The 12807-nt window shown below is 34.0% G+C and overlaps 1 protein-coding gene across 8 annotated transcripts in view; it reads left to right on the top strand.

Moving 5' to 3' along the window:
• Window positions 1-12807, top strand: part of KIF21A (kinesin family member 21A) — a 150930-nt gene that overhangs the window by 129608 nt on the left and 8515 nt on the right. For 3 of the 8 annotated variants that reach the window (XM_042946253.1, XM_042946251.1, XM_042946258.1), the window contains 6 exons: window positions 582-620; window positions 1305-1319; window positions 4729-4865; window positions 6808-6988; window positions 9632-9796; window positions 11838-11955. In XM_042946253.1, the coding sequence (XP_042802187.1) occupies window positions 582-620; window positions 1305-1319; window positions 4729-4865; window positions 6808-6988; window positions 9632-9796; window positions 11838-11955 (655 nt within the window). The remainder of the gene's footprint in view (window positions 1-581; window positions 621-1304; window positions 1320-4728; window positions 4866-6807; window positions 6989-9631; window positions 9797-11837; window positions 11956-12807) is intronic. The other 5 variants (XM_042946256.1, XM_042946257.1, XM_042946255.1 and 2 more) reach the window with 2 other exon arrangements.

The following is a 12807-nucleotide window of genomic DNA, read 5'->3' as shown; positions in this document are numbered from 1 at the left end:
TTTTTAAAATCTCACTAAAGTCTCATATTACTAAGGGACTCCCTCATTAGGAAACTGTTTTTGAGATAAGTCAAAATCAAAGGTTATTGAATTCTGGGTAGTTTGCTTTCCATGTAAACATAAAATGCATTTGTGCAGTTTCCACGTTAGAATCTAAATCCAAAGTAATTATCAAGATGGATAAAAATTCATTAATAGCTGTTTAAATGGGAAAAATGTTCTAGTACTAATCAAATTAAATAGAAAGAATCTTAAAGTGATGTATTTTACTTACTTGATATTGTTCCTCTTCAGGGCATTAATTTTAGAAGTGAGGAATATTATGTTTTCTGTGGATTAGTAATAGAAAGTTTTTATCCCACCCAAAGTCTTAGTAGAAAACATAAGAATCAAATATATTGCCAGATACAGCTGTATATTTGCAGATATCCAGTGCAAATAGAAAAGTGGGGCATTCACAATAAAGGAAATGTTTGCTATATTCCTATTATTCATACTGTCAGTTTTCAGTTCAGTCCCAGTGTCTTTACCTGTTGGCATCTGTGTTCTTTTTCCTCATAATTCTAACTCTTTCACTGTAGGTCTGATGAAAGTGACTCCTCTCTGTCGGAGGTACACAGGTACTTTCTTTCTATCTTTCCTACATTCTGGCATTTCATTGATGTTCTAAAATGCCTTCTGAGAAACTATAAGCATATCTCACTTTTGTATGCATAACCAGTTGTAAACCGTATAAACATACTAATATTTTTAAACATATTAATTTTAATATATTTTTGTCATCCCTTTTAGACCAAGAACTGGCAAACCTTTTTTGTATAATAGCACAGAAAGTTGTGATGCTTGTTCTCTGTCTATAATCTAAATCTTTTATTTGAAATAATTTAAGTTCTATGAATATTGATATCATTGCTCCTCAGTGATTAAATGTTTCGGTCTTTCAAAGTGTGGGAGGTAAATAAGGTATTTTTGTTGTTGTTATTGGCTTAATGATTATAAGTAAAAAGTTTATGGAAAGCTTTGTGATGAAAAAATATATGCAAGGGGGGGCACAAAAGATACTATGATACATAAAATATAAAAAGAAATAGAAACTAAAGGAGCTTTTCTAAAATAACAAATATATTTTTACTGATAGATGCTGTTTTAAAGATAACAATGTTGAATTTTTCATGTTGTGGGTTTTTTTTCTTTTTGGATCCTTAATTTCTCTCTTTCTATCATTTCCTCTTTCCACTTATCATTTTGTCTCCTCTCTTTTTGCACTTGTTTCTCCTGTTTATGGCCATTTTGCTGATCATCAGTAGATCCTCCAGAAGGTAGGCAGAGGAAATTGATCTCATTTATTACAAGACTTTACTGATTTGCATGGAACAAGAATAAGCTTTTTTCCCCCTTCAACTCAGGTTGTTTTACAACTTTGCAATATATAACCTTAACTTAAACTATTTTAAAGTTGATTTCTATATTTCAGAATGTGAATAGATTAATTTTAATATTAAAAGAAATACTATGGATGTATGTTTCCAATTTCTGTATTTTTCTATTATCTTTGGTATGAGGTAATCTCTACAAAATATTAGTACTAATATTGTGAATACTGGAGAGCATTTTTTAGTATCTAGTAAAATGCTGTATTTAATTATGAGATTATTTTTCTTCAGAAGTCTGAAAAATCAATGATATTAAAACATATAAAAATGAAAAAAGGCATCTTACCCTCCAAAATTGTGTCATACATAAGTCACTGGAGGCAAATATTTACTTTTGTAATATTACAAACTTTGACATGACAGACTCTTATACCTTAGGCTGGTCACATGGATTTTTTCTTTATAATCAGCTTATTGGAATATACATACATACATATTTTGTTTTAGAAGTAAGAGTAGCATCTGACTGTGCATTAGATCAAACCTTTTGAATATTTGAAGCTATAATTCTAATTCGATGGCTTCAGTTCATAGATATGAACTCATATCAGTAGGATTTTTCAAAACGGAGATTCAGACTTTTGGGGGAAGTTTTGCTTCTGTTTCAGTTTTAATTTGGTTAACTTCTTAGATTACAAACAAGTTTCCGAGCATTAATTTCAAGAATTGACACATGTATGCAAATAATACATTGGACTTTGTAATTACATATCCAGTGGCAACAATTCCTGGTGTCATTTCTAGTGACGATGAACAACTTCTACTTTTCAAAATCATTAATAACTACTCTAAAAATAAAGTTTGTTTGTTTCTTTTAGCCCTGAGCTTATATTTATCTCCTAATGTTTCTATTCATCAGCCCTCTTGAGCTCTGCCAGAATTAATCTTCTGGAATTAATTAATTGAATTAATCCATGCACATCTCTTTTTGTGTGTATATGACAGCTCTTTAAATATTCAGTGCCTTAACCTACTATTGAATCCTCTCCAATGAATGTTTTCCTATCAGTTCAGTAGGTCTAGTTTCATTATCTGCTCCTTATATGATGTAGTCTACAGATCATTTTGCTTCTACTATTTTTGAAAATGTCCCAATTTTTCAGTGTTTAAAATCTAGCATCTAGAACTCAACCTCCTTCCAGATCCCTCAGCAGAATATAGTAACTCTATTATGTTCTTTCTCCTGAAATATTTACTTCTATTGAACACGTTATTGAAAGTGCTTGTAGAAGAACCATAAATTGTTGATTCATTGATCTTATATTCTATTAAAAAAATCTCTTTGGCTATTAGTGTGTGTGTGTGTGTGTGTGTGTGTGTGTGTGTGTGTATTTCAATTTATTTAAACTGAAATAAACCCAGAAAGCAATTCAGCCGTTTCTCCTACCTCCCACTTTCCACCCTTACAATTACCAATCTATTCTTTGTATCTATGAGATTGGGTTTTTTAATGTATATTTTTAAGATTGTGTGTATAAGAGAGATAATATGGCATGTATCTTTGTCTTATTTCACTTAGCATAATGCCCTCTTTAGCTTTTTAGATCTAGGCTACTATTAAGGCTTTTACTACTTGAAGCATTTTGTTCTATCTTCTACTTAAATTTTATCTTTAAATTGTATCCAATGATTATTTTAGTGTTAAGTGGGTACTTAAAGCAAATAAATTTTGTTTGTCATTTTCCTAGGCAATACATACCAGTGTCCAGTTCTTTAATATATCAGTTTAATATATATGCCAGCTCTGTTTTCTGTGCTAGAGAAATATTGACTAGATATTGAAGTCTTCTTTGAAATTGACAGGAACATTGACTCCTTAAGTGTGCCTCTCCACCAATGGAACTACCTTACTCCAACTGTTCTGTTCTTACCTACCATGTCCACAAGGATATCACTTGAAAGGCTTAATGTAATGGACCTTTTTGGAGTCAACATGTGTTATGAATATGATATTTCTCTAATTTGCTATTAACCCTACAAAGAACTTCCCCCATGAGATTAGTGTTACCTCTTATTGATGAGCATTTATTTTTAAGTGTTTATAATGATTTGTTCAGTATTTCCCTTTGTGAGACTCAACAAGAAGTCTTACCCATCTGTAATTCCTGAAGTCTACTTTTTCCCCTGCTTTTTGGAAAAAGGGGCCTACATGTTTTGTGCCCCTTATTGATCTTAGTGTACCAGCAATGATTTTTGTGTGAACAATGTTGTATCCTTCCAAAACCCTGTGATATAATGATTTAAACACAGAAATACTTGAATTCAATTAATAAGTCTCTATTGTCAGTTCTAACTTATCTTGGGCTTACATTTCTTCTTAATCATTTCTGCCCATTGCATCTTGAAGATTGTTCTCTTTCATTGAGAAGGTGGAAAGAAACAGTTTTATTTTATTCCTGTTATTTGTTCTGATATTATGCCATCTATTTTATATAATGGACACATTTCTACATAATAATTTTTCTTCCTGCTCTGAGCAAAGATATATCCAATTTATATATTTATTATGTTATAATTCACTCTCATCTTTAGTCTTCTCAATACAACTATTTCAATTCAGATCCTGTCTTAAACTCCTTTAGGATAGGGACAATGTTTTGATAAACTTTGCATTTCATAGTGCATAGCACAAAGCAAAAACTCCAGAAATATGAAACTTATGAGAAAGTTCCCTAAATAGCCTCACTGTTCTTTTAAAGTCCCATTCTTTTTTCTTTTTTTAATCTTCTTGGAGACTATTAGAGTTTTTTCTTTCTTTTTTTTTTTTTTTTTGATATTTTTGAGCCATTCTCCCTTTAGAATTTCTGTGTATGTGACCGTTCCTATCTTTTTTCAAATTCACTTGAAAAATTTTTTTCAGTATTTTAGGTGATATGTGTTATACTTTCTCCAGAATGTTCTTTTTGACATAGAGTCATATTTCAGCATAGCAGAGTCACACTTCCAGTTATCCATCATTTATACTTTCTTATTTGTCAGAATTCACTCTACTCAAACAGCTCCCAATATTACTGCATTCAACTTTGAAGAGAATTTATTGATAAGATGATCTGTGTGCCATAGGCTTTGCTCTTTGCAGAGGGCAGCTGCTGGCTGATGCCTCATTAGTTGATGCACTCCATCACTACTGTTACTATTTCACATTTTGTCTCTGTCCTTTTGCTTTAAAAAGAGACAAAGGAGCAGTCTGAGTTTTCCTATTAATTAGTTAGAAAGGCTTCTTAAAGTCAGGAGAAAAATAAAATTAGTCTCATGATATAGCTACTTAAGTAAATCTTGTTTTTCCCCACCTCAGGGGCATAATCAACCCATTTCCTGCTTCAAAAGGAATCAGAGCTTCTCCACTGCAGTGTATTCACATAGCTGAAGGGCACACAAAAGCTGTGCTCTGTGTGGATTCTACTGATGATCTCCTCTTCACTGGATCAAAAGGTACTTACTAGTGGTTGTTTCAGATGGATATTTAACAGATGAAAAGAAATGATTACATTTTAACAGGCTTAAAAGAAGAGTCAAACTGCTTAATACCCATAAAAACCTGAGAAATAATTTGGTTCAACTCCTGAATTATAGAAAATCATTGCATAGTTGGGAAGAAAGTAAAACCTCTGTTGATGTTATATGAATAGAATGTTGAGAAAATACATCTCCCTTCAGTAACTGAGCACTTAATGTATGCAAGGTCCTGAGCTTAGTAATACAAGTTATATAAAAATTGACAAAAATGTACATCATTACAATGTACATACACTGTGGTAAAGAGAATAAGATGGGTAGGAAACCATCATTTCTTGAGCACTTAAGCGTATGTCAGAGACTATGCTAGACACTATACAAATTCTATCTCATTTAATTCTCGTGGTAACCCCAGTGAGATACATGTTGCATCCTCATTTTACAGATGAAGCAACTGAGGATTCAAGAAATGAAATAACTTCACCAGATAAACTTAGTAGTAAGTGGAAGAATCAGGATTGGAAACCCAGGTCTACTCATCTCCAAACCTGTATTCTTAACCCCCTTTGGTACAAGTGTAGGGAACTGGAAATGAACTACAAATGCTCTGAAGAGTTAAATACTAATCTTTTTGAGGTTTCTGAAAAGGGAGGTTATGCCAACCTGTGAGACATAACAAGGCTTTGACAGAGGCATTTAGGAGGAACCTTACAGGATGGTTTGGATATTGACAGGTAATGATTGACAGCCAAGATTGTAGAACAACATAAGCAGAGACATGGAGGGGAAAGTGGGGTATGTTTGGAAACTAAATCCAATTGGTTGAGAAGTAGAATACAGCTGACCCTTGAACAACATGGGGGTTAGGGGTGCCAACCCCCTGCATAGTCGAAAATCTGCGTATAACTTTTGACTTCCCCAAACCCGAACTACTAATAGCCTTCTGTGAACCAAAGCCTCACCAATAATATAAACAGTTGATTAATAAATATTTTGCGTGTTATTTGTATTATATACTATATTCTTACAATAAAGTAAGAAAAAAGAAAATCTTACAAAGAAAATCATAAGGAAGAGAAAACACATTCATAGTATTGTACTGTATTTTTCAAAAATTTTGCATATAAGTTGACCCTTCAAACCCATGTTGTTCAAGGGTCAACTGTAATCATAAGAGAAGTGATGGGCAGTAAAGCTAAAAAGGTAGGAAGGAAGCAAGTACAGATTTGGGGAAGCTAATAAACGATTTTTAGCACTTAGGGATGTTACAAGACTCAGTTTAATCAGCAAGCATTTATTGCTCATTGCATATAAGGAAGTGTAACATATCTAGCTAGAACTTAGGAATTGTGAATAACGGCAAGCCATTCTCCAATTAAAAAATAATCTGCACTGTGAAAAATGTACTTTTATAATTTAAAGTAAATTTATCTCCAGAATAATTATATATTTAACATGTCAGAAAAACAAAATAATTAGTTTATAATTATGTTTTGGGGTCAAAAATAAAACCATCTATCAGTGACCCCTGGAAAAGAAAGGTATATGTGTTTATGAGTGTAGAGTGCTGTGAGGCGGTGAGAGTGAAGAGGCTGATTTGGGAATGCCATTTTAAATTCAGGGGAAATTTGAAGCAAGACTCTTGTGATATGACTATTTCAAAGTTTTATATAATTATTTTTTTTAATACCACATAATACATACACCAGCTATCCCTTGCTTTCATCCAATCCTTTATATGTACTTGGCCATTGAACTTGATGCAGAGGGTTGATGTCTGTTGCAGCTAGTGGAATAATTACTTTTTTCTTATTTTATTTCATTCTTCTAGGGGAAAGATTGTTAAAGTAATTTTTATTGTTAAGAGAACCTAATTTAGTTCATATTGACAGTATTTTCCTTTTCTTGTTTGTTTTAGATCGTACTTGTAAAGTATGGAATCTGGTGACTGGGCAGGAGATAATGTCATTGGGGGGTCATCCCAACAATGTTGTATCTGTAAAATATTGTAATTATACAAGCTTGGTCTTCACTGTGTCCACATCTTATATTAAGGTGTGGGACATCAGAGATTCAGCAAAGTGCATTCGAACGCTGACGTAAGTAATTTAAAGACAAATAGCATAAGGGCAAATAGTGTAACATATATGAAAGGATAGGACTATGAATACATTTTTATTTATTTATAACTGTCCAGTTCCAAAAGGATGTTAAAATTAGGACATAGATAATATAACAGGGAAAAACTATTGAGAAAATGAAATATAGGAACCTGGTATTAAACAGGAAGGAATAAATTGCATTTGATGTGTGACTAAGTATGTATTTCATATTCCTCCCTCCCAAATACTAAGGTATTGCATTTTCATAGTATTTATTACTTGATGTAATATTGATTTACATTACTTGCTTCAAATGAATACCACTCTGTGGAAAATGGCTAAAATCACCATTATAGATAGTTAAGAAGTACTTGTAACCTTTACTTAGCAGGTATTAAATATTGAGAGTTTTTTGTTTGTTCATGTTAGAACCTATACTGCTTTTGTGTGAGCACAAATTCCATAACTGTAGGTTAGGTTGGATAATTGGAGGATGAGTTTGTTTTCTGTGTCATTATATGTGTCTTTAAAATAAAGAGCAAATAATGATTCTTTTTTGCTATAAGATCGATAAACAGTTTTACATAATTAAAATTGGGGTGAACTCTTTAAATAAACAAAGGGAGCATAGGAAAGGGTAATTTTTATAATTTGTAGAGGAAATGTTAACTCAAGTCCTAATTTGTATTTTGAGAGCTACTATTTATTTATTTATTTTTTTTTCCCCTGAATAACCTTTATTGAATTTTATTAATTTGTCATTTGCTAGCAAGTCTGAATGTTGAAACGAGAGCATTCCCCACCAGACAACTTCTCCCTAACACATCGGTTTTTATAGTTGTGAGATATCATATGCGCACTGTATTATCACAGACAGGACACACACACATTCCCCAACACACACCTCTTTAGAAATTGTTTTCTGATCGGCGGGAGGAGGGAGGCCTTTGTACTCATAGGGAAGTAAACTTCCGGTATACGTTTAAAAAGTGGCTCAAGTACACATTTTCGAAACAGGAGGAATAACAGTAAACAAGGTAAAATGTCCATTTGAAAGAGACGTAGATCTGCATTCAGAAAACAAGGCCAGTTGTAGACAGCATCCAAGGGGGGCTTGGAGGACCCCTACTTCCTGGTACTCACACCCCTGGGTAGTCCGCTCCCTCCCACGCTGAATATGGCTGACCTGTGGAACCGTTCGGGTGTTGAGGGAATGATGGTGTGTGACTTCGGAAGCGAGGTCATGAAAGATGCCGTGCCTTCTACCTTGCTGTCTATTGGCTCTCTCGCTCTGGGGAATACCAGCTTCCTATCACCGGGCCACTCAAAACAGCCCTAGGATGAGGTCCACGGGGTGAGGAATTGAGGCCTCCTACCAGCGCACATGTGAATCGAGAGCTACTATTTAATTTATTCTACTAAACACAAGTTTCTTAAGGGAAATTTCATAGAAAAAGGAGCACTGTATCTTAGAAATCTGCCAATCCAGTTGACTCACTAAAGGCAAATTTAAAAAGATTGATTATAACTTGATATTTTAGAAGTTAGCTGAGAAAATGTTTCAAAATTTAAGAATACATCTATTATTTAGAATTTATCTGAGGAAATAGAAATAAGTTATGTTTAAGTCTTTAGCACTTGGAAATACTCCATATATGATTGGGTTAGAGTAAGCAAAAACTGAAAATGGTTTGAAAAATCCTCATTGTCTTTAATTCAAAAGGCACACTTAATAAATAAGAAGAATTGGTAGGCCTGGCCCTCGGGGCGTTCTGGAAGCTATAGGAAAATGAATTACCTTTGTGGCACTGTATCATTTGTTGAGTTTTTTGTTCTTTATCTTTGACATCTAATCTTTTTTTTTTTTAAGTTTATTTATTTATGTTGAGAGAGAGAGAGAGAGAGAGAGAGAGAGAGAGAATGTACCAGCAGGGGAGGGGCAGAGAGAGAGAGGAAGAGGGAGAACCCAAGCAGAGCCTGAAGTGGGGCTTGATCTCATGCATTATGAGATCATGACCTGAGCCCAATCAAGTGTCCGACACTTAGCCGATTGAGCTAGCTAGGCACCCCAACATCTAATATTTTTTGAATGATATTCTAGTCATCCCTAACTCAGGAATCCCTAAGAATTCTGGAATTCTTAGGTTTATAATAGGTTTACAGATTAAGAATTTTAAGCCATTGGGGCTCCTCGGTGGCAGAGTCGGTTAAGCGTCTGACTCCACTCAGGTCATGATTTCATGGTTTGTGAGTTCCAGCCCCGTGTCAGTCTCTGTGCTGACAGCTCAGAGGGAGCCTGGAGCCTGCTTCAGATTCTGTGTCTCCCTCTGTCTTTGCCCTTCCCCTGCTCATGCTCTGCTTCTCTCTCTCTCTCTCTCTCAAAAATAAACATTAAAAAAAAAAAAGAATTTTAAGCCATTTCATCTTGTTTTAGTTATTCATTTATTCACTTATTCATCAAATGTGTTTATAAGTACCAGCTATGTGTGCATGAGGTTGCATGCCAGGCACTGTTCACACGGTGACCAAAGGGCACAGAGCTTGTTTTTGCCCACAGCCAGTTTCCTAGGAACTCAAGGAACTGTAAGCTGAACTCTTATCCAGGATTGTGACTTTTCCCTTTGTTTTGTCCCTGTTAAGGTCTTCAGGTCAAGTTACTCTTGGAGATGCCTGTTCTGCAAGTACCAGCCGGACAGTAGCTATTCCTTCTGGAGAAAACCAGATAAATCAAATTGCTCTAAACCCAACTGGCACTTTCCTCTATGCAGCTTCTGGAAATGCTGTCAGAATGTGGGATCTTAAAAGGTAGAATTTTTAAGAGAATGTATTTCTTATATACGGCAAGTACAATTTTCAGGCATTAATAACATATTAGTGCATGTAAAATCTAACTTTTATAACCCCAGAAGTTAATGTAAAATAATAGGCTTTTCTGTTTGGCCCAACACCCCTAAATGGCTCTTCTCTTCTCATTAGCAAATCCAAAAATTTCCTTTCTTTTATTCTCCATCAATAGAAAGAAAGTATACGAAGGAAAATAGCCTCTCTTAATATTTGTCTACAATTTGTGTTGTTTACTGGGAAGAGATGAAGATTCTCATTCTGTTTCACCAGGAAGTTTGAAAGAGTTTTTTGTTGTTGTTGTGGTTGTTGTTTTGGGGGGAGGGGCAGCATCACTTAAACATTTTATATCTCAAAATTTTTAGTTTATAAGCTTAAGTTAATTACTGGGGGCATAAATCTTTATAGGGGTTTTATGAATATAAAATGTATATAAGAGATTAAATATTAATATAAAATGGGTAAAAAATGATAAATTGAAATGTAAGGTGTTATATCTCTGATTTGATTTTTATTTGCCATGAAATGTGAGCTTTTATCCCTCAGTTGAGTGTTTATTTTAGCTTCTTTTCTAGTTCTTAAAATTTTGGCAGCAAGGGAATATTCATTTATTAGTTAAGTATTTTTTCAACTTCAATTCTGTCAGGCACTGCACCAAGACTATGGTGGGTGCTGGGAATAAAGACTGAGCAAGACAAATGTGGTGTCTGCCTTCTTAGAGCTCATTTTGTAACGGAGGATAATGGCCATTAAACAGGCAATTATAGGATACTGAGTGAAGTTTGTAATTCAGGTAATACAGAGTGCCTCCCATCTAGAGGGATTTGTCAATGATAAATAAAAAGGATATTTTAGAAACTGAAAATAACTAGTTATAACTTGTAATATGTTAACATATGACTGAGAAAGAATAATAAACATAATTTATAGATAAATAGATGAGAGAGAAAGAAGAAATACAGTCATGAGTCTGCTTTAGAAACAAAATGTAGAAAATTGAACACAGTGCTTGTTTGAGAAAATGAGAAAAGAGGTGAGTACTTGGTTTATTCTTGAAGATGTTAAAACTTGACTCATAGTCAAAACACCATGGAGGAAGATACCCAAAGTCATGACATGAGGCAGAAAAGGTAACAGCTTTTAAAAATCTTTACACTTTCTGTTTTTGCTGAAAAGTTAGGTCCTTTGAAAGCTGCTGATTTCAGCAATGTGATTAAATGTAGATTTATCATAAAAAAGTAAGAAAATAATTTTCTAGAAACGAAACTCTACAAGTTAAATATGTCTTTGTAGTCCAGCAGCTTGATTGAGGTAGGACTATGAAACAAAGGTTCATTGTCACCCCCTGACAATTAACATCACACATTTTTCTACAGTCACCTATATGTCCTGGTCATTTTCAGTCCTTATAATAACTGATGAAATGGACCACTTACTTTCTGACGTGCATATATACATATGTGTGCATAAATATATATATGTGTGTGTGCATACATGTATATATGATTGTTGTACATATTTGTGTATGTGTATATGCGAGAATATTTGTGTTTTATATAAAGTAATCTTTTTCCATATTTTTATTGATTGTGTAGTCATGTAAGTGATATAGTTGTTTTAATCAAATTCCAAATTGAACCTAATAACATTGGTCATATATTTTAACATGTTCGGATATTTAACAGATTAAGGTTTATCTGGACTTAGGTTGCATTTAAAATTAGTCTTTGGCAAGTTTTGCTGCCATTTGGTTTACTGTCTGAATGACATCAGTAACTTTGGAATAACTTATTTAGGATTCCTCACACTTCAGTCGTAGAATAGGTTAGGTTGGCCATATTTTGACCCTTAATTTGAAAAGAGTTGCATGGAGGTGGAGCTAAGTTTAAAAAAAAAAGCATTAGTGAACAGTTTCATCAAAGAATGTAGATTATTTACGTTGGGGCTTAACCTCAACCCATTAAGAAATATTTTCAAACAAAATTATTTTTCTTTCTTTTTAAAGGTTTCAGTCTACAGGAAAGTTAACAGGACACCTAGGCCCTGTTATGTGCCTTACAGTAGATCAGATTTCTAATGGACAAGATCTAATCATCACTGGCTCCAAGGATCATTACATCAAAGTGTGTATGATAGAGTTGTTGAATTATATTCTCCTATTAAATGATAGATATGAAGTATCAGATGCACCTAAGACCCTTTGCTCTTAATCAGTTTTCTTTTTTAACAATCCTATCCTTTGCTTTTTCTTCTTGATCTTTTTCCTCATTCAATAGTTCCTGATTTTATTGTCTTATAATTCAATCCCATATTCTCATTTTTCATAGAAGATTGTTTTGGAAGGATTTTAATGATGTTTGGCTCAGTCATCCAGCTAATGCTTAAGTCTCATTGTCACCATCTTTTACACTGAGTTTAGTATGGTCTTCAGATTTTATGAAATTAGCAGATGAGGGAAGATGCACAATTTGATTCTGGAAATGTTAAATTTGAGATACTAAGTAAGAGAAGTCATCCTCCTATAGGCAAGTAGGCCATTTGAAAGGCAATTCTAGAACTCCAGATAAGTTATGACTAGACATGCAGGTTTGAGAACCATTTGAAAGAAGCAGATGTTCAGGAGTTAGAGTAGTTGATGTGACCAAAGAGACAGAGGTTGACAGGACTCAGCCTTGTGAATTCCTGTAGGAACCAATAGGAATAAAAAGAGAATGCAGTGACAAAGGAGATAGGAAAAGTATAACTACTCTTTTTGGAACCTAAGATTAAGAGATGAGAAGTGGGTTAGTGACACGAAAATAGAGTGGTTAAAATGAGAGTATTGAGTATTTGGTAGACTTGAGTATTTCTGTCTGTTTAGGAAGCAGGCCCTTTGGAGAGGGAAAGTGATGGGGGAAGTGGTGGTAAGTGATGGAGGTGGTAGGAGTTAGAACCATATCAAAGATATGAACCCTGGGAAGCAGGAAGCACACGTT

This window comes from Panthera leo, chromosome B4 (genome assembly GCF_018350215.1).
Source record: "Panthera leo isolate Ple1 chromosome B4, P.leo_Ple1_pat1.1, whole genome shotgun sequence".
NCBI classification, from domain to species: Eukaryota; Metazoa; Chordata; class Mammalia; order Carnivora; family Felidae; genus Panthera; species Panthera leo.
This window is presented reverse-complemented; position numbering and strand designations above follow the sequence as displayed.